General features: G+C 40.1%; 1 protein-coding gene across 2 annotated transcripts in view; it reads left to right on the top strand.

Moving 5' to 3' along the window:
* Window positions 1–386: 386 nt before the first annotated feature.
* gdap1l1 (ganglioside induced differentiation associated protein 1-like 1) overlaps window positions 387–26,372 on the top strand; it is a 92,684-nt gene continuing 66,698 nt past the window's right edge. Inside the window, exons 1-3 of one of the 2 annotated variants that reach the window (XM_072556611.1) lie at window positions 387–493; window positions 16,133–16,279; window positions 25,214–25,402. In XM_072556611.1, the coding sequence (XP_072412712.1) occupies window positions 16,250–16,279; window positions 25,214–25,402 (219 nt within the window). In that variant the 5' untranslated portion in view covers window positions 387–493; window positions 16,133–16,249. Of the gene's footprint in view, window positions 494–16,132; window positions 16,280–25,082; window positions 25,403–26,372 lie in introns of those variants that run through there. The other variant, XM_072556612.1, reaches the window with a different exon arrangement.

Here is a 26,372-nt window from a genome sequence, read left to right as displayed (position 1 = left end):
ATCGATAAAGGAATTTTTTCTTTGGCCATTAGGATCCATTTGGAGAAAATGATATTGCAGCTGCTGGAGAGTCAGAGTTGAAAAGTGTGACATTGGAAAAAGCATAGCCCATTCCTGATGAAGGGCTTATGCCTGAAACATCGACTCTCCTGCTTCTCGGATGCTGCCTGACCTGCTGTGCTTTTTCCAGTGCCACCCTTTTCCATTCAGATCCATTTGGCAGCTTTGATCAGCACATGATTATGTTGAATAACTATCTACAATGGCTGTTGGTGTAAAACAACAGTAACATATTTGTAAGATGTGAGATGTTAGAATGGTGTTGTTATAAATGATAAAAAAAAACTCCTAGTTGTTTCAAACAACTTTCCTTTACCTGTCCCTAGTTTACCAGAAAAATGCAGAATACATGAAACAAGTGGAAACCAGGCTTTATGGATTGGACTTTCACTACCAAACAGTGGAAATTTTCTCAACTCAAGTTCCGTCGAAGGTACCATGTATTGTTTTTGTTTTGCGCCTGGAATAAAGGATAGTGTGGGATAGAGTCATGCCTGCCAACCTTGGTAGCAGAAATTCTTATAAGTTATGAAACAACCATCACAGCAAACCAATTGCTTTCTGTGTGCATGCAGTTTGCAAACCTACAATAGACTGACTGCCAGGCAAAACTGCAACATTGTATGTACATAGCACATAGAGTCCTTAAAGGTGAACTAGACTGAAGGTGCAAGGTTTTACACACACATGCAACATACCCCTCCTATTCAAAAGAATATTTAACTAGTCATAATAACAGATGAGCCTATGAGTCTCTCTAACATATAGGTAATTTACTGATATATACAGAACCGATAAAGGTGACTTTTTCAAGAGGCATCCTTAATTTCCACAGTCATCAGTGATATGGTCTGTTGCTCAAGTTTATATTGTCAATTTATTTTTCATGGACTGCTTATCCTGACACATTGCAGCCAATATTTCTTTCAGATTGACCACTGACTGTTCTCTTTCCTCAAGCTGTTTTGAGTGATTTTTATTGTTCCTGTCATGTTCCATAATAACATTCAGATCATTTTAAACCCTCTGGTATATTTTCTCCTCTGTAACCTGCTGTAAAAGCTGTCAAACCTCATCAACATTTTCTTTTTTTTTGTTTTCTTCGAAGCTAGATTTCTTCCATTGGTTAGTTGCTATGGCCGTTCTTTGGATTCTTCCATGACCAACTTGATTTATTTTACTAGAGCAATTATTGTTGCTATCTATTCCTAAAAGAACGGCCTCGTGAGTGATTTGTAGATCTTTGTTGTGTGAATTGTGCATCCCTACTTGTTTTAAAGGTCTGTTATTTTCTCTAGTTTTGCTTTGAACTTAAACTGATGTTTGTTTAGCTGCTTCTGCTGAGCCTGATCTATTTTTAGTGAGTTGCTCCAGATCTTCCTGTAAGCCAGCAGTCTTTTCATTGGATTGATAGCACAGAGTTTGTAGTTCATGCTGCTTCTTTTCTTTCTCTTCCACCTCTTCATTCATATTTCGGAGCTTAGTGGAAAAGACTAAGAGATATAGTAACTGGAATGCAAAGTACTGGGCTAATGGTAATATTCTTGGTAGTGTAGATGAGCAGAGAGATCTCAGTGTTCAGGTACACAAATCCTTGAAAGTTTCCACCCAGGTTGGCAGGTTTGTTAAGAAGGCATACAGTGTTTTAGCTTTTATTAATAGAGGGATCAAGTTCCGGAACCATGAGGTTATGCTACAGCTGTACAAAACTCTAGTGCGGCCGCACTTGGAGTATTGTGTACAGTTCTGGTCACCACATTATAAGAAGGATGTGGAAGCTTTGGAAAGGGTGCAGAGGAGATTTACTAGGATGTTGCCTGGTTAGAAGGGAAGGTCTTACAAGGAAAGGCTGAGGGACTTGAGAGAGAAGAAGGTTAAGAGGTGACTTAATAGAGACATATAAGATGATCAGAGGGTTAGATAGGGTGAACAGGGAGAGCCTTTTTCCAAGAATGGTGACGGCGAGCACGAGGGGGCATAGCTTTAAATTGAGGGGTGAAAGATATAGGACAGATGTCAGAGATAGTTTCTTAACTGAGACAGTAGTAAAGCGTATGGAATGCTTTGCCTGCAACGGTAGTAGATTTGCCAACTTTAAGTACATTTAAGTCGTCATTGGACAAGCATATGGACGTACATGGAATAGTGTAGGTTAGATGGGCTTCAGGTTGGTATGACAGGTCGGCGCAACAGCGAGGGCTGAAGGGCCTGTACTGCGCTGTAATGTTCTATGTTCTATATAGGAGCGCAATTAGGCCATTATGCCATCGGATTAGCTCTGCCATTTGAACATGGCTAATATATTTCTTAATCCCATTTTCCTGCTTCTCCCCATATCTTTGATCTCCTTACTAATCAAAAACCTACCTATTTCTGTCTTATATACACTCAATGACTTGGTCTCCACAGCTTTCTGTGACAATGAGTTCCACATATTCACCATCCTCTGGCTGAAGAAATATCTCCTCATGTCAGTTCTAAAGGGTCATCCCTTCACTCTCAGACTGTATCCTCAGGTCGTGGTCTGTCCTACTAATAGAAACATCTTCTCCACGTCCACTGTATCCAAGTCTCTCAGTATTCTGAAAGTTTCAGTGAGATCTGCCTTTATATTTCTAAACTTCACTGTATACAGAAGCAGAGCCCTCAACCACTCCTCATATGACAAGCCCCTCACCCCCAAGATCAATCTTGATCGTCCTTGTAAAGCTCTTCTGGACCCCCTAAGGCTAGTACATCCTTCCTTAGATATGGGACCCAAAACTGCTCACATTATTTCAATGCAGTCTAATCAGTGACTTATACAGCCTTAGCAGTACATCGCTGCTCTTGTCTTCTAGCCCTTTTAAAATGAATGCCAACATTGCATTCATCTTCTTACCTACCAACTGAATCTCCATGTTACTAGAATCTTGAACTAGGACTCCCAAGTACCTTTCTGTTTCAGATTTCCAAAGTCTTTCCCCATTAGAAAAAAGTCTACACCTCTATTCTTCCTACCAAAGTGCATAACCTCACAGTTTTCAATATTGTATTCCATCTACCACTTCTTTGCCCCATCTCCTAGTTCATACAAAGTCGTTCTGCAGCCTCCATGCTTCCTCGACACCACCCATCCGTTCATCTATTAGAATTAGAATCCCTACAGTGTGGAAACAGGTCCTTTGGCCCAACAAGTCTACACCAACCTTCCGAAGCCTATTCCCCGACCCTATATTTACCCCTGACTAATGCACCTAACCTGCACATCCCTGAACACTATTGGCAACTTAGCATGGTCAATTCACCAAACCTGCACATCTTTGGATTTTGAGAGGAAACCAGAGCATCCAGAAGAAACCCATGCAGACACAGGGAGAATGTGCAAACTCCAAACAGACAGTCGCCCGATGCTGTAATTGAACCTGGACCCCTGGTGCTGTGAAGCAGCAGTGCTAACTACTGAGCCACCGTGTCACCACATCTTTGAGTCTTTCTGCAAACAAAGCCCCAGTTTCTTTGTCCAGATCGTTAACGTATACCATGAATAGTTGGGGTCCCAACAATGACTCCTGTAGAACTCCACTTGTCACTGGCTGCTATCCTGGAAAAGACATTGGGATTGTCTAATATTACCTTAGCATGATTTCAGACAGTGAACCATATGTGTTGCTCATCGATTAACTTGTTTATTAAGTGTTCATCAGCTATCTGTTTTGTTTAGAGCACCACCACTGTTCACCATATCATGTTAATGATAAAGGTTGAATACTGAATTGCTTATCAGAGATTATTAACTCTATTTAGTTTATTTAAAACAATAAAGCACATTATAAGTTATGAAGCAGACAATACAGCAAACCAATTAATTTTTGAGTGTGCAGTTTTCAGATCCTCAGACCAACTGCAACAGACCCCATGGAGTTCTTGAAGGTGACCTCTTCTTGAAATTCACACAAACAACAGCCCTCACCCTAACATCCTCTCACCTAATTTTATTGCTCCTCATACTCTCCAAGGCAATTCAATCCTAATTCAGTGCTAATTTATCCACTCCTCCATGTCTCCTTAGCCCCAAGCTAATGTTGTTATGCTCCAAACAACTATGGCCCCATGTAACCCCATGTTGTCCCCATAGCCACAAACCCAGCAACACTATCGACAGGCCTCAGGAACCATGAAATGTTTTTTAAAACCTTCTCATGATCTAATAGAGCTCTCACTCATACAAATGTGATTTTTTTTTAAAAAACGCTCCCTATCATAAAATCCATTCAATGTTTTTAATTCTTAAGTGGTTAATCTCTTATGAAAAAACAAACCAAACTTCTAGTCACACCCCACATCAAACACAGCTAATTGTTTATTGGCTTTAACTAAACAGGACAGTCACATCTGCATGAAGTGCCAGAGGGCAGCAGTCCTTGAACAACTTGTGGTTGATTTGAACAGTGATTCTCCTAACTACAAACCATGCAGGAACGAGAGTGGTTTCTGGAAACAGTCGTACCAGGCAGGCAGGGAGGACTGCAAAGATGGCAGTCTGGGTGTCTATTCACTGAAAATGAAGGAGACAGCAGGTCCAGGAAAATCATATTAGATACCTAATTAGTAAGCAATGCAATTATGAAGAAAACTGGGGAACTGGAAGAGAAATTGCTTGGGGAGGATGTGACTTCATAGCATAAGAGCATAAGCGTAAGAGCACAAGACATAGGAGTGGAAGTAAGGCCATTCGGCCCATCAAGTCCACTCCACCATTTAATCATGGCCGATGGACATTTCAACTCCATTCACCCTCACTCTCCCCGATTCTCTTAATTCCTTGCAAAATCAAGAATCTATCAATCTCTGGCTCAAAGGTAGAAGACAAAGGGTGGTGGTGGAGGGTTGTTTTTGACTGGAAGCCTGTGACCAGTGGAGTGCCGCAAGGATCAGTGCTGCGCCCTCTACTTTTTTTGCCATTTACATAAATGATTTGGATGGGAGCATAAGAGGTACAGTTAGTAAGTTTGCAGATGACACCAAAATTGGAGGTGTAGTGGACAGTGAAGAGGGTTACCTCAGATTACAACAGGATCTGGACCAGATGGACCAATGGGCTGAGAAGTGGCAGATGGAGTTTAATTTAGATAAATGCGAGGTGCTGCATTTTGGGAAAGCAAATCTTAGCAGGACTTATACACTTAATGGTAAGGTCCTAGGGAGTGTTGCTGAACAGAGACCTTGGAGTGCAGGTTCATAGCTTCTTGAAAGTGGAGTCATAGGTAGATAGGATAGTGAAGAAGGCATTTGGTATGCTTTCCTTTATTGGTCAGAGTATTGAGTACAGGAGTTGGGAGGCCATGTTGCGGCTGTACAGGACATTGGTTGGGCTGCTGTTGGAATATTGCGTGCAATTCTGGTCTCCTTCCTACGGAAAGATGTGAAATTTGAAAGGGTTCAGAAAAGATTTATAAGGATGTTGCCAGGTTGGAGGATCTGAGCTTCAGGGAGAGGCTGAACAGGCTGGGGCTGTTTTCCCTGGAGCGTCGGAGGCTAAGGAGTGACCTTATAGAGGTTTATAAAATTATGAGGGGCATGGATAAGATAAATAGGCAAAGTCTTTTCCCTAGGGTCGGGGAATCCAGAACTAGAGGGCATAGGTTTATGGTGAGAGGGGAAAGATATAAAAGAGACCTAAGGGGCAAGGTTTTCACACAGAGGGTATTACGTGTATGGAATGAGCTGCCAGAGGATGTGGTGGAGGCTGGTACAATTGCAACATTTAAGAGGCATTTGGATGGGTATATGAATAGGAAGGGTTTGGAGGGATATGGGCCAGGTGGGACTAGATTGGGTTGGGATATCTGGTTGCCATGGACGGTTGGACCAAAGGGTCTGTTTCCATGCTGTACATCTCTATGACTCTATGACTCTGCCGTGAAGACATTTAACGTCCTGGCCTCCACTGTACTCCGTGGCAATGAATTCCACAGGCTCACTACTCTCTGGCTGAAGAAATGTCTCCTCATTTCCGTTCTAAATTGACCCCCTCTAATTCTAAGGCTATGCCCATGGGTCCTTGTCTTCCCACCCAATGGAAAAAACTTCCCAGCGTTCACCCTTTCTAAGCTGTGCATTAACTTGTAAGTTTCTATTTGATCTCCCCTCAACCTTCTAAACACTAATGGATACAATCCCAGGATCCTCAGCCATTCGTCATATATTAGGCCTACCATTCCAGGGATTATCCATATGAATCTCTGCTGGACACGCTCCAGTGCCAGTATGTCCTTCCAGAGGTGTGGAGCCCAAAATTGGACACAGTGTTCTGAATGGGGCCTAACTAGAGCTTTATAAAGTCTCAGAAGCACATTGCTCCTTTTATTTTCCAAACCTCTAGAGATAAATAACCACATCTATAAAGTTGGAGGTGAGAAATAGGAAGAGCGTGGTGACTTTGTTGGGTATTTATTATAGAGCCCCAAATATTGGGGCTAAGTAGAAGTGAGGATTTATAGGCAGATTATGGAAATGTGGAGGACAAATAAGACAAATAAGGTTGTTATACTTGATGATGTCATCTACCATAGGGTAAACTGGGAAAAATAATGTGGGGTATGGAAGGGGAAAAATTCCTTCAACGTGTGCAAGAGAACTTTCTGGAGTAGTACATTTCCAATCCTACCAGGAAGGGAGCTGTGCTGCATCTGGACCTATGAAATGAGGCAGGCCAATTGGGGAATATCAGAGTAGGGAAGCATTTGGGAAATAGCAATCATAACATAATAAGCTTCAACATTAAGTTGGAAAAGAATAAAAATCTGTCAATGGTGAAGAACCCAGATTGGAAAAGGGCAAAAGGTCTAAAAGTTGAACTGGAGCAGATTGTTTGGAAATGCATATTGGTAAATAAAACAGTGGATGAAAAATGGGAGAATTGCAAGAGAGAGATGAATAGGGTACAAACTGGGTACGTACCATTGAAAAGTAAATATTGGATACTCAAAGCTAGAGTACCCTGGATGACTAAAGATATTGAAAATAAAGAAGAAAAATGAGGCATGTGATGTTTACCAGAATAATAATAGCAATATAGATCATATACAGTATGTCTATGTAGGAAACTAAGGGTGGAATAAGGAAGCCTAAGGAAAGGATGGCAAGCTGTGCTAAAACAAATAATAAAATGTTCTTCAAATGTATTAATAGTAAAGGATTAGTGAAGTTTTGAATGGAGCCCATAAGGAACTGGCAAGATAAGCTGTTCACTGAAGTAAAGTGTATGGCAGAGATACTAACTGAATACTTCGCTTTGGTTACCAAATTAGAAGATGATGACAATGGCCTAGTGTTGAGCAACTGAGCGGTGTAGTGATACATAAAAAAGAGGTTCTACATAGATTTGCAGCATTCCAGGTAGAGAAGTCACCAGGCCCAAATGCGATGCATTCTAGATTGCTGAGAGAGGTAAGGAAGCAATTGTGGAGCGTTGATAGAAATATTCTGGGCCTGTGAGATCACAGGATTAGTCCCTGGGAACTGGAGGTTTGAAAATGTGATGCCATTGTTTAAGAAAGGACCAAAAGATAACCCAGGGAAATACAGACCTGTCAGCTTGAGGTCAATAGTGGGAAAATTGATCAAAGCCACAATGTAGGATAGGGTAAATATACACTTAGAGAAAAATAAGTTAATACTAGACAGTCAACTTGGCTTTGTCCACGGCAGGTCATGTCTGACAAAGACTTGATTGTGTTTTTGATAAGGTGATACAGACAGTGGGTGAGGGTAAAGCTGTGGATGTTGTATACTTGGACTTCAAGAAAGCATTTAATACAGTGCCACATGGCAGGTTGGTTAGAAAATTAGAAAAACTTGGGATTAATGTGTCCTCGGCAGCCTGGATTATAAACTGTCTAAAAGACAGAGGCAATGTACAGATGGGCATTTCTCAGATTAGAAACAAATTGAAAATGGTGTTCCCCAGGGGTTGGTGTTGTGACCCTGTCTTTTTCTGACATATATAAATGTTTTGGAAATGGGTGTTGAGGGCAAAATCTCTAAGTTTGCATATGATACTAAGCTACGGAGGATAATGAATTGTGAGGATGATGCTAAGCGACTTCAGAGGGACATTGACAAATTGGCCAAATGGACAGACACCTTGCAGATGAAATTCAATGCAGAAAAATATGAGCTATGCACTTTGGTAGAAGAAATGCAGACAATACAGGCTCAAAGATACAACTTTGAGACAAGCAGAGGAATTCTGAGGTTCACATGCGTAATTCTAGGAACATAGTCAGGAAAGTTAAAAGAGTTGTTAAGAAGACTTGTAGGATCCTTGGGTTTATAAACAAAGGAAACAAAGGCATAAAGTATAAAAACAAGGAAGTGATGCTGCATCTCTACAAATCATTGATCAGACCACATGTAGAGTATTGTGTTCAGTTCAGGGTATCTGACCTGCTATCGTGACCACAGTATAAATGTAACTGATCCAGAAGAGAAAAAAAAAATCCAAGACTACAGGGAAAGAATGAAGCCATGAGACAAGCTGAGTTGTTGTTACAGAGAACCAGCATTGGCTAGACCAAATAGCTCCTTGTTCTGTAACCATTCTATCATACCATGAATACTTAGAGGAGTATTGCATTCTGGGCATCACATCTCAGGGAGGTTGCACAGGCAATGTAGGACATTGGTATCTGTTCTAAAAAAGGATGAAATTATGAAAGGTTGCATTTCTTCAGTAGAGGGTTAAGGGCTAAATCTGATTGAAGTGTGTAATTTGATTAAATATGTTGATAAGATAGATAGAATGGGTCCAGAGTAAAGGGGTATATCTTTACAATTGGACTGAAGAAGTTAACAAGTGATGTCAGAAAGCATTTCTTCACATGGAAAGTAATGGCAATCTGACACACTCCTGTTGTGCCCAATTTAATCAAAAAATTTGACATGAAAATTCATTGGCTTTTGTTAAGCAAGGGTATGAAGGGATGTGAAACTGAGGCAGATTATTGGAGTACAATGCAAGTTAGCCAGAACCTAACTGAATGGCAGAATAGAGATGGGATAGTCTCTGTTCCTGTAATTGGGCCATCGAGAATAGGCGAGCTGGTTATCCAATGCAAAAATAAAGCGATCATTAAAATTACAAGTTTAATAGTCTCTGATTACATCCACAGCCTCTGATATGCACACCTGATTGGACAGACATATGCAACACATAACGTTTATGCTGATTGATCATCATATTTATGCAGGAGAAAGCTAGTGCTAGCCAAGCTAATAATTAACTTCATGTCTATGTGAGAAGGAGGAAAGCCAGACATCAGCTATCTCTGATGCTACCAAAAGACAACCAACTCCTCTTAAATGTAAGGAACATTCTTGTCACCAGAAGAAAGACACTCAGCAATAGCGAATAGCTTCAACAAGTGTTGAAAGAACACAAAAACACTTTGAACTTTGAGACCCTGACAGCAGAGGGTAAGATAGGACATTTCTTGAAAAAAAAGTGAGGACTGCAGATACTGGAGATCAGAATCGAAAAGTGATCAGGAATGAAGGGCTTATGCCTGAAACGACTCTCCTGATCCTTGGATGCTGCCTGGGCTGCTGTGCTTTTCCAGCACCAACTTTTCGACTAGGATATTTCTTGAGCCCAGGCAGCTAATACATTTTCAGGCACCAACTCAGGAGACAGGGAAAATAAATCATAGAATAGATTAGTGTCAAGAGTTTAACTGCCGGAGCTGCTATGCCAAGGTACCAAAATAAGAATGTCACTCTATTAGTCTCTGTTCAAATATCCACTATCTAACAAGACGCTTCGTTTCTATTTCCCCTCATCCCAAGACTCTCAAAAAATAGGTTATTCTGTTGTTTACACAATAATAACATGTGCTCTTGGCACTACCAAATCAACCCAACCAAGGTTGCGAGGTAGATATTCTGAATGAGTATATTTGGAGGTTTATAGTGCTAAACTTGCCAGTTTTAATATCACCTTTCAAATATGGTTTCATATAGATCACTTAACACTGTGTAGAAAAACCAACATAAAATAATTAAGGGCAGAAGCCAGCTAATTCAAAAGGAACTTATGTACTTCACTAATAATTTGTCATATAGTTTGATCATAAGTTTATATGGTACAGTAAGTTAATAGAAGGTTTCAACTTCTAATGCAATTTCAATATAGCCTATTCAACAAATAAAACATGGTGTACCAAAATGGGTAATAGCTTAGTAATACTAAAAGTACTTCCAAAGGAACTAGTTGTGTGATGAGTCTTCTATGTTTGTGCTTATAACATTTATAACTGTGTCAAAGAATATATTTTAATTCTCTACCCGAACCTTAAATGTTCTACGCACAAATATAAGGACAAGATTTAAAAATCAATGTCCAAATAAGATTGTGGTATCTTGACTGTTTCTTATTCCCAAACCATTGAGAAACAGTTGTATATTTCAGTACAGAATGTAATTTCAACTGGCAATAAATGTACTTTGCACATAATTTGGCAGACTTTGGAGTGCCATTTGACATAATCATCATATATTTAATGTCATCATGCAAATATATTGATATTCAAGTTACGTCAAGACTTATGAGGGGCCAATTTTAACTCTGAAAACCCATTCATTTACAGAGTTAAATCTCCCAGACATTAAAAATATTAACTTAGTTGGAGTTTCAGAAAGCTTGCAGTTTGTGTAGGTTTACAAAGTTCAGTGACCTAGAAATTGGAATATGCTCCATCAATTTCTACATGTAAAATGAGAATAAAGTGTGCAGGCTATCATGCACATGTTAATTTTGCTCTGAAATTGCTATGGCAATATTGGATTTGGCTGATCACAAGAAATCTAGGATAAATATTTCAAATTGGTTTTAGGCCTAAATCATATGTAAGTTTCATTTGTGAAATTAGTTATGCAATCATGCTGTCTGACCAAGTCAGTGGTAAAGCAACAATTGGAGACCATGACCATGAGCTTTTAAGATGGTGATTGTATGAGATTTTGGAGAAGATTTGCAGCTCAGGTTATGGATCCGGTTGTAAGTTTGCTTGCTGAGCTGGTGGGTTTGTTCTCAAACATTTCGTCACCATGCTAGATAATATAATCAGTGATCCTCTGGTGAAGTGTTGCTGTTCTGTCCCACTGGCTATTTGTGTCTTGGTTTGTTGTGGTGGGTGATATCATTTCCAGCTCTGTTTCTCAGAGGTTGGTAAATGGGTTATAAATCTACGTGTTTGCTGATGGAGTTCCAGTTTGAATGCCGAGCCTCTAGGAATTCCCGTGCATGTCATTGTTTGGCCTGTCCCAGGATGGATGCATTTCCCAGTTGACCTGGTGTCCCTCCTCATCTGTGTGTATGGATTCCAGTGATAGTTGGTCATGTCTTTTGGCAGCCATTTGGTTCTAATGTATCCTGGTGGCTAGTTTCCTGCCCATCTGTCCGATGTAATGTTTGTTGCATTCCTTGCAGGGTATTTTGTATATGACATTCATTCTGCTGGCTGTGGGTATTGGGTCCTTTCGAATCACCAGGAGCTGTTTGGTCATTGGTTTGTGGGCTGCTACAAAGTCTAGGGGCCAAAATAATCTGGTTGTCATTTTTGAAATGTCTTTGATGTATGGTAAGATGGCTAAAGTCTCTGGGCATGTTGTGTCTTCCTGTTTAGGTCTGTTGTGCAGGAATCAGTAGACTGTGCTTAACCGGTAACTGTTCTTCCTGAATTAGTTAGGATGCAAAATACTGATTTGTTTAAGACTCTTCAATACTACTATGTTTGACTAAATTGGAAATTGAAATGTTTCCCCATATAGGGAATGTGATCAATTTACAGAGATAGAGTTGGAGAATGGGTCTAGCTGGATAGCTCTTTTGAAGCCAGTACCAACACAATGGGCCCTATGGCCTTCTTCCATACTTTAAAATTCTATAAAATGTGAATCTTTGTTATTACTTTATTGTTGAGCTAACACCACCTCAAATTGTGGGCTGATACTGGTCACTGCTTGCCCTCCCCCGACTTCCTGCTCTCTGTGTCCTACCCACCCCCATCCTGAACTCATAAGAAGCACTCAAACAACATCGAAGTTAATTTTGTGACCCACTCCCATAAGTGATGAGTTGCCTCTAGATCTATAATAGATTGCTGTAACTGGATTAGTGGTGCTGGAAGAGCACAGCAGTTCAGGCAGCATCCAAGGCCAGCACCCCTAATCCAGAATCTGGTTTCCAACATCTGCAGTCATTGTTTTTACCAGATTGCTGTAACTCCCTAGTCTCTGTCTAATCAGGCCACAGAGCTGTTTGTGTGGTCCCATTGTTGACATCATTAAGTGAGCACACTGGAATGATATCATGTCTCAATATGGGCATGCTCTGGAATCTAGGTTTTGTATCATCTGTTAATCAGAATTTACAGAGTGGAAAGGTTCTGTCAGTTTCTGAGGAAGGGTCTACACCTAAAATGAAAATGGAATTCAAATGAAAACAAACTGATATGAACAGATGTTGCCACAAATTGGTGAAAATAGTGCAAGTTCCATTGTTCCACCAGTTATCAAGTGTGAAATGTGACCAACTTAATAATTAATTACTGTGTCAGATAAAAGAAACTCATTCTCGGCTTATAGCAAACTTAATCAGCAATATATAAAACACAGATTGTTATTTACTAATAAGTGAAGTTAAAATATATCACCTTTAATCCAAGTACAGACTTTCAATCACAAGTAGAATAGACACATGGACAAAAGTCTTTTTCAGACTATCATGGGTGGATGAAAAAGGCAAAAAGGAACAGAGTCTCTGCATCAAAATCCAAACCAAAAAGGGAATGAGGAAGCTTTCTCATAAATTTTTTGGGGCTTTTATGATGATGTCACTTTGTTGTTGACTGTAGCAATCATCAATTTGGTTGCTGGTCATCTGGACCTATATCTTGGCTTTAATTAGAAGTTTTGTTTTTTGGCAGAGTCTTTGAGTGTTATTTCTTTTCCATTTTCAAAGTGAGAGAGAGAGTGAAAGAGAGTGACTTCACCTGCTGCAGACGTTTTGGAAGTTTGTGTCTCAGTTGCTCCTCAAGTCTGTGATATCTGTGCTTAAACCATCCAAACCCTGTTGCTGGGCTATTATATTGTATTTTCCAAAACACCTGGTTTTTGTCACTTGTCTCGCAAAACTATTGAAATACAAAATAACGACACAGTTTCCACTTTCCTTCAAGATTTATAAAAAAACTGATTAATCCTCTGCAACAAAGCAGTCCAAATTCCCATTTGTTGCAGATTAAATTTCAAATAACAAATCTGCAGTTCTTAATATTTATAGTATGTTTCCAGCTATTCTGATTTTACTTCAAATTTCCAACATTCACAGATTCTTATTTTTAATTGTTGTCCCTGTTGATGTTATTGATATGCTTCAATTTACGTTCAACTATGGGCAAAGAAAATATTTCATTTTTTCTTCTTCTTGAAAATTTAACCTGTGGTTGTTCGTTTTATGTAAGAGACTAAATTAATTGAAAGCAAATTCTAGATTGTATTTTGGAAAGATTTGATTTGATTTGACTTATTACTGTCAAGTACTGAGGTACAGTGAAAAATATTGTTTTATGTTCTTTACAGGCAGATCGTATTATACAAGATTTGTAAATGCCAGTGTTGGACTGGGGTGTACAAAGTTAAAAATCACACAACACCAGGTTATAGTCCAACAGGTTTAATTGGAAGCACACTAGCTTTTGGAGCGACGCTCCTTCATCAGGTGATTGTGGAGGGCTCGATCGTAACACAGAATTTATAGCAAAAATTTGCAGTGTGATGTAACTGAAATTATACATTGAAAAATTGATTGTCTGTTAAGCCTTTCATCTGTTAGAATACAGTGATAGTTTCACTTCTTTCATGTGTAAATCACAAAACCCTTTTTTTTAAAGTTGCATTCTCGGGTTAGCTGTTAACAATGGTGATAGCTAGACAATATGTTGAAGGTGTTACCCCCCCTTTGTTCTCTGTCTATGACCTGATGTTTAGATTGATTCTAATCTAAAAAGTGAGATAACAGAGTTTTACATAAATTCATGCAGTATTTGAGCTCAGAGTTCTACATGAATGTATGCAGTTTTTGAGCAAAGTGCAATGTAACTCTGCAAGTACAAATTCATCACACAAAATATATGTGTGCATGTGGGTCTTTGTCTGTCTGTGTGTGTGTCTGTCTGGGGTGGGGGTTGTGAGTGTGAGAAAGTGTCTGTGTGTGTGTGTGTAGTGAGTGCAGAGTGTCTTAAGTCTGTGAGGGGGTGCATGTGTGGGAGTGTGTGTGTCTATAAGGGTGTGTGTGGGTGTCTGTGTGCGCGTCTGTGTATACCTGTGTCCGTGTGTATGTGAGAGTGTGTGTGTGTGTGTGTGTGTGTGTGTGTAGGAATATCTGTGTGTGTGTAGTGCAATGGTGATCACCTGTAATGTGACATGAACCCAAGGTCCCAGTTGAGGCCCTCCCTATGGGTACCGAACTTAGTATCAGCTATTATACAAGTGCATCAGGATAACAGAACAAAGTGCAGGATACAATGTTACAGCTGCCGAGAAGGTGCAGAGAGGGTTCAATATTAACATTAAACAGGATGTGCTGGTGTTGGACTGGAGTGGATAAAGTTAAAAATCACACAGCACCAGGCTGTAGTCCAGCAGGTTTATTTGGAAGCACTAGCTTTCAGAGTGCTGCGCCTTCATCAGGTGGTTGATGAAGGAGCAGTGCTGCGAAAACTGGTGCTTCCAAATAAACCTGTTAGATGGTAACTTGGTGTTGTGTGATTTTTAACATTAAATGGATCCATTCAAAAGTCTGATAACAGTGGGGAAGAAGCTTCTTGTCAGAAAAAAAATGGAAGAATAGGCTTAATTATCCAGAATAATAGAACAGTAGGTCAGCTGTAGCATAGGAGGAGACCATTCAGCTCATCAAGCCTGTGATCATTCTCTGTGGTGTCATTTCGCTTTTCTCACTTCTAATCCTTTCCATATAGAAGACAGAGGGTGGTGATGGAGGGTTGGTTTTCAGACTGGAGGCCTGTGACCAGTGAAGTACCACAAGGATTGGTGCTGGGTCCACTGCTTTTCATTATTTATATAAATGATTTGGATATGAAAATAGAAGGTATAGTTAGTAAGTTTGCAGATGACACCAAAATTGGAGGTGTAACCTCCAATTACAATGGGATCTTGATCAGGTTGGCCAATGGGCTGAGGAGTGGCAGGTGGAGTTTAATTTAGATAAATGCGAGATGTTGCATTTTGGGAAAGCAAATCTTAGCAGGATGTATACACTTAATGGTAAGGTCCTAGGGAATGTTGCTGAACAAAGAGACCTTGGAGATCAGGTTCATAGCTCCTTAAAAGGTAGATAGGATAGTGAAAAAGACGTTTGGTATGCTTTCCTTTATTGGTAAGAGTATTGAGTACGGGAGTTGTGAGGTCATGTTGCAGCTGTACAGGATGTTGGTTAGGCCATTTTTGGAATATTGCATACAATTCTGGTTCCCTTCCTATTGGAAGGATGTTGGGAAACTTGAAAGGGTTCAGAAAAGATTTACAAGGATGTTGCCAGGGTTGGAGCATTTAACCTATAGGGAGGGGTTGCATAGACGGGGGCTGTTTTCCCTGGAGTGTCAGAGGCTGAGAGGTGACCTTATAGAGGTTTATGAAATCATGAGGGGCATGAATAGGATAAATAGACAAAGTCTTTTCCCTGGGGTGGGGGAGTGCAGAACTAGAGGGCATGGGTTTAGGGTGAGAGGGGAAAGATATAAAAGAGACCTCGGGGCAGCGTTTTCACGCAGTGTGATGCATGTATGGAATGAGCTGCTAGAGGAAGTGGTGGAGACTGGAACAATTGCAACATTTAAAAGGCATCAGGATGGGCATATAAATAGGAAGGGTTTGGAGGGATATGGGATGGGTGCTGGCAAGTGGAACTAGATTAGGTTGGGCATGGACAAGTTGGACCGAAGGGTCTGTCTCCATGCTGTACATCTCTATGACTTTATGTACCTAATTGAGATTTTTTTCTCTTCAGGTATTGAATATCTATCCAGGCATGGAGCTGCATTTTGGTGCATGAATGACCACACTTTCTTTCCCACTGGATTCCTGAACCACATCATCATCCTTCAGCTTTTATAGTGGGCTGGAAATGCCTAGTCTTCAAAACATCCCTGCTAAGGTCAGGTTCTATATTTTAAATGGGAAGAAAATCAGATATCCCCTCCATACACCATTTTCATCTGGTGGTGCAAGCTCTTGGAAGCACATTAAAATTCCACCAGGTTTGAGAGCTGTGAAGAAATGTAAAATCTTCTGAAACAAATGAAGTATCTATTGGAGAGTCAGGAACATTCTGCAAAACAGTTTCATACCTTCAAATATTACTATTGTAGTCAAAGATGCATAATACACATTTTGGATTTGTATTTAAAAATAGAGGCAGAAAGATATGGATCATTCCTATGAATTTTGTTTTTTAAACAAACCTTAATGTCACTTGGACAGTGATCTAAATGCATCAAGTTTAGGAAAGCATGTAAAGACAGTCAAGTTCCTATGGGAACTTCTTTAGTGTTAATGAATACATGTTTATACTGTTGAGTTTAGGACAGAGTAAACATATCAAGGTTATTAGTTTAGTTTTGACTTCAGCACCCAAGGTTCAAGGTATCAGTTCAGAAGAAGGAAGTTTTTAGTTCAGGAAACCAGTTACCTCAGCAGAAATAATTTCTGCAAGAGTTGGGGGAGACGAGGACTTCAATGGGTAGGAAGTAAGACAGGAGGGTTGGCTCAAAAGGGTTGGAAGGAGACCACAAAGCGGTTGGTGGGATGGCAAGGCTGTAACAGAGATTGTGAGAGTTGGGGGGAAGGGTTCATAAGGGGGTTAAAGCGTGATGAGAAGGCTGCTAGGTGGTTAGGGGAGATGGAAAAGCCTCTAGTGGGCTATTGATGATGAGGAGGCAGCCTAGGATTTTAGGGTAGTCAGGGCAACTGCAAAGAGATGTTGGAGGTGGGAAGATTGGAGTCTGCAAGAGGTATTACAAGAGGTGGAGATAGTAAGAGTGTGGAAAAGAGAGGGCAATTGCAAAGGATCAAGAAAGGGGAGGCTGCAAAGAGAAAATAGTTTCAAAGTTATCAATAAGGGAACATTCACCTAATAAGCAACTCTTAAAATTTGAAATCACTGAGATAGTGAATTGATATAAAACAAAGAACTGTGGGTACAAATGCATGTCGTTTTTCTATAAAGCTGCATACATTCAGGAGCTATTCAGGGCAAGAGTGTAGTTATCGTTGTAACTGCTTAGATAATACATTACAACTTTGTAAATATATGATGAAATGCATTAACTGTGAATTAACCAGACTGCAAACTGTGTTTTGAGTGATGTTATTTTGTGTGTAGAAGTGCACAACAATTATTTTGAAAAAGAAATTGTTAACTAATGCTTGTTGCCTTTTGGCAATGTAAGTTTAGTCCTTTCTTGGAAATTATTGCTTTCTATATGTCTTGTGAATTTAAGTTTAGTTGGTTTGATAATTATTGAGGATAGTGATGAATTATTTGAAATCTGTTGCTAGGTGAGTGCACATACTCTATACATTAACACAAATAACAGCTGATCATGTTACTATGTGACTGATCCCACTAATAAAGAAATTAGTGAGAATGAAAAGGTCGCTCCTGAAAATCAAAATGTACCTTCACCAAATCAAAAGGTACCCCACAAGAGAAGCCCTCAAAAATTAGTTTGACCCTGACATGACTTCATATTTGTAATGTAATGAAAGAAGCCTGTCTCGGCTTTGGTAACATGCACATCAGTCTTTTCTAAAACAAACTAACTGATTATAGGGAGAAATGAAGGGTCCGCTGTTATTTATATAAATGAATTTAGGAGTAAGACAAGAGGGTTAGCTCAAAAGGGTTGGAAGGAGACCACAAAGCGGTTGGTGGGATGGCAAGGCTGTAACAGAGATTGTGAGAGTTGGGGGGAAGGGTTCATAAGGGGGTTAAGGCGTGATGAGAAGGAGTGAATTTAGGAGTATGATTAGTAAGTTTGCAGATGACACCAAAATAGGTAATACAGTGGACAGTGAAGAAGATTATCACAGGAACCTTGATCAGATGGGCCAATGGGCCAGGAAGTGGCAGATTTAGATAAAGGTGATGTTGCAACTTGGTAAGGCTAATCAAGATTGGACTTGGTAGGGCCCTGTGCTGAACAAAGAGACCTTGGGTTGCAGGTAAATAGTTTCTTGAAAGTGGAGCCACAGGTAGACAGGGTGATGAAGAAGACAATTGGCATGCTTTCCTTCATTAGTCAGAACATTGAGTAAAGGAGTTGGGATGTCACGTTTCAGGACATTGGTGAGGCCACTACAATGGTGAAAATACTAGACAATTCTGGTCACCCTTCTATAGGAAGGATGTTGTTAAACTTGAGAGGACGCAGAAAAGATTGACAAGGATGTTGCTGAAACTAATGAATTTGAGTTATAGGGAGAGGCTTTTTTCCTTGGAGCATTGGAGGCTGAGGGGTGACCTTAAACAGGATTATAAAATCATGAGGGTGAATAGCCACGGTCTTTTTCCTAGGGTGGGGGAATCCAAGACTAGAGGATATAGGTTTAAGGTGAGAGGGGAAAGATTTGAAAGGAGTTTTCCAAGCAGAGTACGTAATGAATGAGCTGTCAGAAGAAGTGGTTGAGATGGGTACAATTACAACATTTAAAGGCCTTTGAATGGAAGGGTTTAAAGGGATGTAGGCTACATGCCGGCAAGTGGAACTAAGTGAGATTGGGGTGTCTGGTCAGTGCAGATAAGTTGGACCAAAGCGTCTGTTTCCGTATTGTATGCCTCTATGACTCTATAACTTTGAGGCCTGTACATCTTTTAACAATGCCTCCAGCCTTACTACAAAAACGCCAATTTCACCTGTAAAGTAATTGAACCTCCTATTAAATCAGCCACCATTGACTATCTACATGTCCTTCTGAACAGACTTTAACTGTGAAGGAACTTTATAGTTAAACCAGATCTGATTCCAACCATCTGAACAGAGCTAACTACAATTCCAGAGTGAGAAAAGTTCCCTTCTTCACTGAATTCTCAAAGACACATGAAGTCTTAACTACTCCTTGGGTGTTATTACTAATAAAGTGCCTTCTTTCATTTGTATCTTTCTTGAGTGTATGATGTGTAACAGATGTAACGTTAGATCTTTAAGGGCGTCTGTGAACAAATAATCCTCCTTGTTTAAACCCACAAGAGACTTCTACTAATGACTTTTAAATTGACTGCATTCTAACAGGACTTTGCACTCTAACATACCTTTTCAGCTTTTTGTCTCTTTTACTTTCTCTATTCTGTTGAAGATTTGGACACATACTGAGCTATGGTGCCAAAGATATTCACCGTTGTGGTTCTGTTCGCCGAGCTGGGAATTTGTGTTGCAGACGTTTTGTCCCCTGTTTAGGTGAGATCCTCAGTGCTTGGGAGCCTCCTGTGAAGCGCTTCTGTGATCTTTCCTCCGGCATTTGTAGTGGTTTGAATCTGCCGCTTCCAGTTGTCAGTTCCAACTGTCCGCTGCAGTGGTCAGTATATTGGGTCAAGGTCGATGTGCTTATTGATTGAATCTGTGGATGAATGCCATGCCTCTAGGAGTTCCTTGGTTGTTCTCTGTTTAGCTTGTCCTATAATAGTGGTGTTGTCCCAGTCAAATTCATGTTGCTTGTCATCTGCGTGTGTGGCTACTAAGGATAACTGGTTGTGTTGTTTCGTGGCTAGTTGGTGTTCATGGATGCGGATCGTTAGCTGTCTTCCTGTTTGTCCTATGTAGTGTTTTGTGCAGTCCTTGCATGGGATTTTGTACACTACATTGGTTTTGCTCATGCTGGGTATTGAGTCCTTCGTTCTGGCTCACCCATCTCTGGACTCATAACAGAAGCGGTAATGCAAAGATTAGAACAAACAGTCTTACCGCAAATTCAACCCAAACTCTGGGTCAGATATGTAGATGACACCTTTGTAATCATTAAAAACACAGAAATAGAGAACACACACTGGATCATCAACGCCACACTCACAGGAATCCGATTCACTGGAGAGGAAGAAAAGGACAACCAACTCCCATTCCTAGACGTGATGGTACAGAGAACACCTAACAGAGAATTCACTACAAAGGTATACAGGAAAGACACACACACAGACCAAGTCCTGAACTGTGAAAGCAACCACCCCAACACACACAAAAGAAGTTGCATCAAGACACTATTCAAAAGGGCCACAACACACTGCAGTACACCAGAACTGCAAAAAGAGGAAGAAGAACACCTATACAATGTATTCGCCAAAAATAGATACCCGCGCAATTTCATCAACAGATGCCTAAGGGAAAGACAACGGAATGAGGACATGCCGCAACCCAAAGGACTAGCCACACTACCATACATCAAGAGTATTTCTGAACTGACAGCCAGACTGCTGCGACCACTAGGACTCATAACAGCACACAAACCAACAGCCACTCTCAGACAACAACTCACCAGAACGAAGGACTCAATACCCAGCATGAACAAAACCAATGTAGTGTACAAAATCCCATGCAAGGACTGCACAAAACACTACATAGGACAAACAGGAAGACAGCTAACGATCTGATCCATCAACACCAACTAGCCATGAAACGACACAACCATCTATCCTTAGTAGCCACACACGCAGATGACAAGCAACATGAATTTGACTGGGACAACACTACTATTATAGGACAAGCCAAACAGAGAACAGCCAGGGAATTCCTAGAGGCATAGCATTCATCCACAGATTCAATTAATAAGCACATCGACCTTGACCCAATATACTGACCACTGCAGCGGACAGTTGGAACTGACAACCGGAAGCGGCTGATTCAAACCACTACAAATGCCGGAGGAAAGATCACAGAAGCGCTTCACAGGAGGCTCCCAAGCACTGAGGATGTCACCTAGACAGGTGACGAAACGTCTGCAACACAAGTTCCCAGCTCGGCGAACAGAACCACAACGACGAGCACCCGAGCTACAAATCTTCTCACAAACTTTGAAAAGATATTCGCCTTCTGGTCCCTCCTCCAAGACGTGATTCTTCATCTTGATGCCTATATAATAAAAAGAAAATATCTGACAATGAGAGGATATCACGGCTGAAGGAAAACATCTAACATGATATTCTTAACATTAGCGCTGAGCTTCAGCAAAACAGACAGAATTAAAAAGACTTGAATTTATATACAATGCCTAACAAAATTAGGACATCCCCAAAGTTCTCAACAACCATTGGTGTACTTTTGGAGGATAGTCACTGTGTAGCTGTATAAAACTTTAGTTAAGCCACATTTGGAGTATTGTGTGTATTTCTGGTTGCCACACTATAGGAAGAAATATGGAGGCTTTGGAGAGAGTGCAAAAGAGGTTCACCAGGATGTTACCTGGATTGGAGCAAATTAACTATAAGGAGAGGTTAGGAGAAAGTGAGGACTGCAGATGCTGGAGATCAGAGTCAGAAAGTGTGGCGCTGTAAAAGCACAGGAATCCTGATGAAGAGCTTACACTTGAAACGTCAACTCGCCTCCTCCTTGGATGCTGCCTGACTGGCTGTGTTTTTCCAGCGCCACACTTTTTGACTATAGGGAGCGTTTAGACAAACTTGGACTGTTTTTCCTAAAGCCTCAGAAGCTGAGGGATGACCTGACAGAAGTATGTAAAATTATGAGAGACATGGATACGGTGAACAGTTGGAGTATTTTTCCCAGGGTGGAAATGTCAAATATGAGGGGGCATAGGCTTAAAATGAGAGGGGGATTGTGTAAAGAGGCAAGTTTTTTTACAGGTGAAGGGAGCCTGGAACACACTGGAAGCTGGTAGAAAGAAGCATATTTCTACCACCTAGATATCTGGGTTTGAGCCATTTAGAGACACACAAGAGCAGGCAGAGAATAGAGGGGATATGGACCATGTGCAGCTATATGGGATTGATTTAGAATTGCATCATGATCGGTACAGACATGGTGGGTTAGAAGGCCTGGTTCTGTGTTGTGCTGATCTGTTCTACATTCTAACTGTTAAGTTCTGCAGTGGGTTAGGACCCACAGCCTCTATTATAACCATAGTTACGTTAGACTGGAATTTTAGTATTCTATTCTACTTGATGCCCAGAGTTTGACAAGGTTGATTGGAAATGGTGTTTTTGAGTCAAAAGAAACCTGAGATAACTTACAAAGAGGGCCATCCTATCTCATATTCTCTTTTTTCCATTACTTGAGGGCTAGAGATAATTTAAAAAGTTTACCAATTTGTTAGTTAATATATTTACATTCAAATATTTAAAATGCACTTATTTTGTTATTTATATATGTCCAAAAGATTTGAGACCAATGAGTGATCTTGATTGGTCTGATACTGAAGTTGGTAGGAAAGGGGCTTTTAGTTTACAAAATTAAATACATAAATTGGTTTTGACACCCCAAGCAGATAAATAGGAAAATATATTCAGAGATTCAGATAACCTTTAATAAATCTGAAGGATTGTTCGGAAGGTTAAAAATTTAAGTGCTCACAGTATGACTTCTGTAAATACTGGAAGATGTGTTTAAGTATAACTTGGGTGTCCAAGAAGTTTTGGACTGAGATGAACATTTAAAATGTATTGTTTGTTATAAAATAGATCCATTTATCTGGGCACAGAGAAACAAAAATTGGAATTAGCCAAAATTCCAAAAATAAGATGAAATATGCAAGGTCATATCATCAGAAAGAGAGGCATTTGACTTTTTAAGAGGAAGCAGGAAACTATGCTAGTAATTTTCAACTTTGTAAAATGCCACTAAATTGGTCATCCTTAAATTTTGCAGTGAGATCACTGTCAGTCATTTTACAAAGCGAAAGCTGAAAGTTTCACTCCAAAACTGTAAATAGGGAATGTATTTATCTAACAGTAACTTAAGCTTTCCAGAGGAAGACAAAATAGGCAACCTTAGCACAGCAGACTCAGAAATTTAACGATTTGGAGATGCCGGTGTTGGACTGGGGTGTACAAAGTTAAAAATCACACAACACCAGGTTATAGTCCAACAGGTTTAATTGGAAGCACACTAGCTTTCGGAGTACCGCTCCTTCATCAGGTGGTTGTGGAGGACACAATTGTAAGGCACAGAACTTATAGCAAAAATTTACAATGCGATGTAACTGAAACTATACATCGAAAAATACCTTGATTGTCTGTTGAGTCTTTCATCTGTTTGAATACCATGATTGTTTCACTTCTTTCATGTGTAAATGACAATTTTTTTTTAAAGTTGCATTCTCAGATTAACTGTAACAATTGGTGTTAGCTCGACAATACATTGAAGGTGTTAGCCCTGTGTGTTCTCTGTCTGTGCCATGATGTTTAGATTGATTCCAATCTAAAAAAATGAGATAACAGAGTTTTACATGAATTCATGCAGTTTCTGAGCAAAGTACAATGTAAGTCTGCAATTACAAATTCACCCCACAAAAGATATGTATATGTGTGTATGTGAGTCTTTGTGTCTGTGTGTGTCTGTCTGGGTTGAGGGGTTGTGAGTGTGAGAGAGAGTGTATATGTGTGTGTATGTGAGTGTAGAGTGTCTTAAGTCTGTGAGGGGGTGCATGGGTGAGTGTGGGAGTGTGTGTGTGTCTGGGATAGGGGGTTGTGAGTGCTGTGAGAGAGTGTATATGTGTGTGCGTGAGTGTAGAGTGGTCTAAGGCTCTGAGAGGATGCATGTGTGAGCGTGGGAGTGTGTGTGAGTGTCTGTGTGTCTGTGTATATGTGTGTCCATGTGTATATAGGAGTGCCTGTGTGTGTGTGTGTGTGTATAGTGCAATGGTGGTCACCTGTAGTGTGACATGAACCCAAGGTCTCGGTTGAGGCCCTCCCTATGGGTATGGAACTTAGCTATCGGCCTCTGCTCAACCACTTTTAGCTGCTGCTTGTCCCAAAGTCTGCCTTGGAGGGTGGTCACCCGAAGGTCCAAAGTCGAAATTTAAAGTTTTCAACAATCAAGGAATAATATTATTTTATCTGCAAGCTCAGAAATATGCTGAATTAAGCTCTAGTTTTAAATGAAGGCACTTGTTTTAAACTTGAATCCTTATATAGTTGAATCCAATCTTACCCTTTGCTGAAGTTTACAGTAGGAGTCAATGCTTCAAAATCAGAGAACATTGGCTTCTTTTTTGCTTCTGTGACTTATCGGTACTGTAATCAATTTTAATGCTATATCACTGGTCAAATAACTATCAGCTAAAGTAGCAAAGACCAAGGATTATATCAGAGATCCTGAGTGGTATTGCTTAATACAAATCCAGACAATATGTTTACATACGAAGTCATTTGATGTATGGTCTTTGACCTCTTAACGTCAGAATATTTTCAGATCAATAACAATTTCTAAAATTTGGATGCTTGTATACTGTAGTCATCAGGTCAAAAATACAGATGCTGAATAATTCTATCATCTAAGTCACCTTGGACCAACTGCTGGTCTTTATTGATAAATGACTATGTTAAATAACACAATAATTTATCATCCCAGAATATACAAACTCATAATAAAACTATATGTATTATTTGTAAGTATTCTTACAATAGATGTTATCTAACAAAGCTTTGCTATAGGTTGAACCCCAGCAACCTGCATGTATTTCAGAAATGTAGGATGTTTTCACCTGAGACAACCTCACATTTCTAAGATATAACCACAAGTGTGCATGCAATTTAGTTAAATCCTGCTAAACTCAACAAGACAATTGAATGCCCTAATCTATAATGTTCAATTCGACCAGTCCATTATGATAGGTGTACTCTATACAGTAAATTGTTATAAGTCATCACTCTCAAACGAAGAATACCTTGCCACCCCATCTAATCTATAGATATACATACAAAGATAACACTCGCGCGCATATCCATATCGAATACATATTAAAATGATGTGACAGGTTGGAGGTTGCCGGGTCTCTTCCTGTTTCTGGTTCTGGTGCTGATGCTGAGGTTGATGCTTTCCCCCTTCGATTCTCGCCCTTTTTTCTCTCTGTCATGGCGGCTCAGAATTCTCCAGCTTCAAACTGCAGCTGGTGGCCGATCTCAACCCCAGAAAACGATGGAAAGATCAACGAGGGCGACCAGAGCAGCACCCCAGCCACAGAACAGGCGGGATTGTTCTCGGATAAAAACGAAAAAGACAGCAGCGACAGCATCGTCTTGTATCATTGGACTCAGTCATTCAGCTCTCAGAAGGTAAACACTGCAATTCGCTCGAGGTGAACAGAGTGCATAAAATTACACAATTGTGGGGAATTCAAATAACTCTCACTCCCTGTAAGGCGATTTGTAACGTTTTATTTTTGCAATATAAACTTTTTTTGTATTAGAGACACCAGGAATTTGCTAGATTTCTGTACTGAATGCTTCCAGCAGAGTGCCCTTCTTACGATCTCTAGATTTTGTCAGGTACTTTGTCTCGATTTGTTGCATGAAGGGGATTTTTTTTGTTCTAGACAATGAGATCCGGAAAGAATTTTACCTGAGGAATGCCATTTCATTGTGGAAGGAAATACCGCAGCAACGCCCACAGTGTCTCAAAAACATGGGATAATGGGGAGAACACACGGGAGACATTGTGTACTGCCGTGCTGTTGCATAATCAGACATATGTTTATGAATTACTAAAATGATTTGTTTGTGGCATCTGTTGTGCAAGTGTAACCAACATACGGGTGAAAGTATCTGTGAAAAGGACCAGATAATAGAAAGACTTTTCTCGCAATAAAAGGCAGGAGGGATCTCTTTCTTTTTATGCCTCTCTCTTGGTTTGGATGAGTGATACCTTCACAAGCAGGTTGATTCTGAATGTCATTGTGTTATTTGACATAAAGTGCAGAAATGGCAAGCTCCTGCCGTGTTCACATCTGTTGTTTATGAAGCGGGTGACGGGTTTCTACTTCCTCTTGGTGTTTATTGGTTAACACGAGTATATTCGAATACGTCTTCTGTAGTATTTTGACGTGGTATAATGTACAGGAAATGGCATGGAACCCTTGACACTGGTATAAGATGCAGGAAACAACATAAGCTCATACACATCAGAGCTATAATGTTCTGTTTAAGACTTTCAAATCAAAAGTAGTTTCTTATCAGTAATCGTCTCATGGAAGATTTAAGAGAACTCGCATCTCCTTTTGAATGCAATAACAAATATGAGTAAAGG

Source organism: Chiloscyllium punctatum, chromosome 37, assembly GCF_047496795.1.
Source record: "Chiloscyllium punctatum isolate Juve2018m chromosome 37, sChiPun1.3, whole genome shotgun sequence".
NCBI classification, from domain to species: Eukaryota; Metazoa; Chordata; class Chondrichthyes; order Orectolobiformes; family Hemiscylliidae; genus Chiloscyllium; species Chiloscyllium punctatum.
The sequence above is the reverse complement of the archived record's forward strand: the minus strand, read 5'-3'. Positions and strand labels throughout refer to the sequence as shown.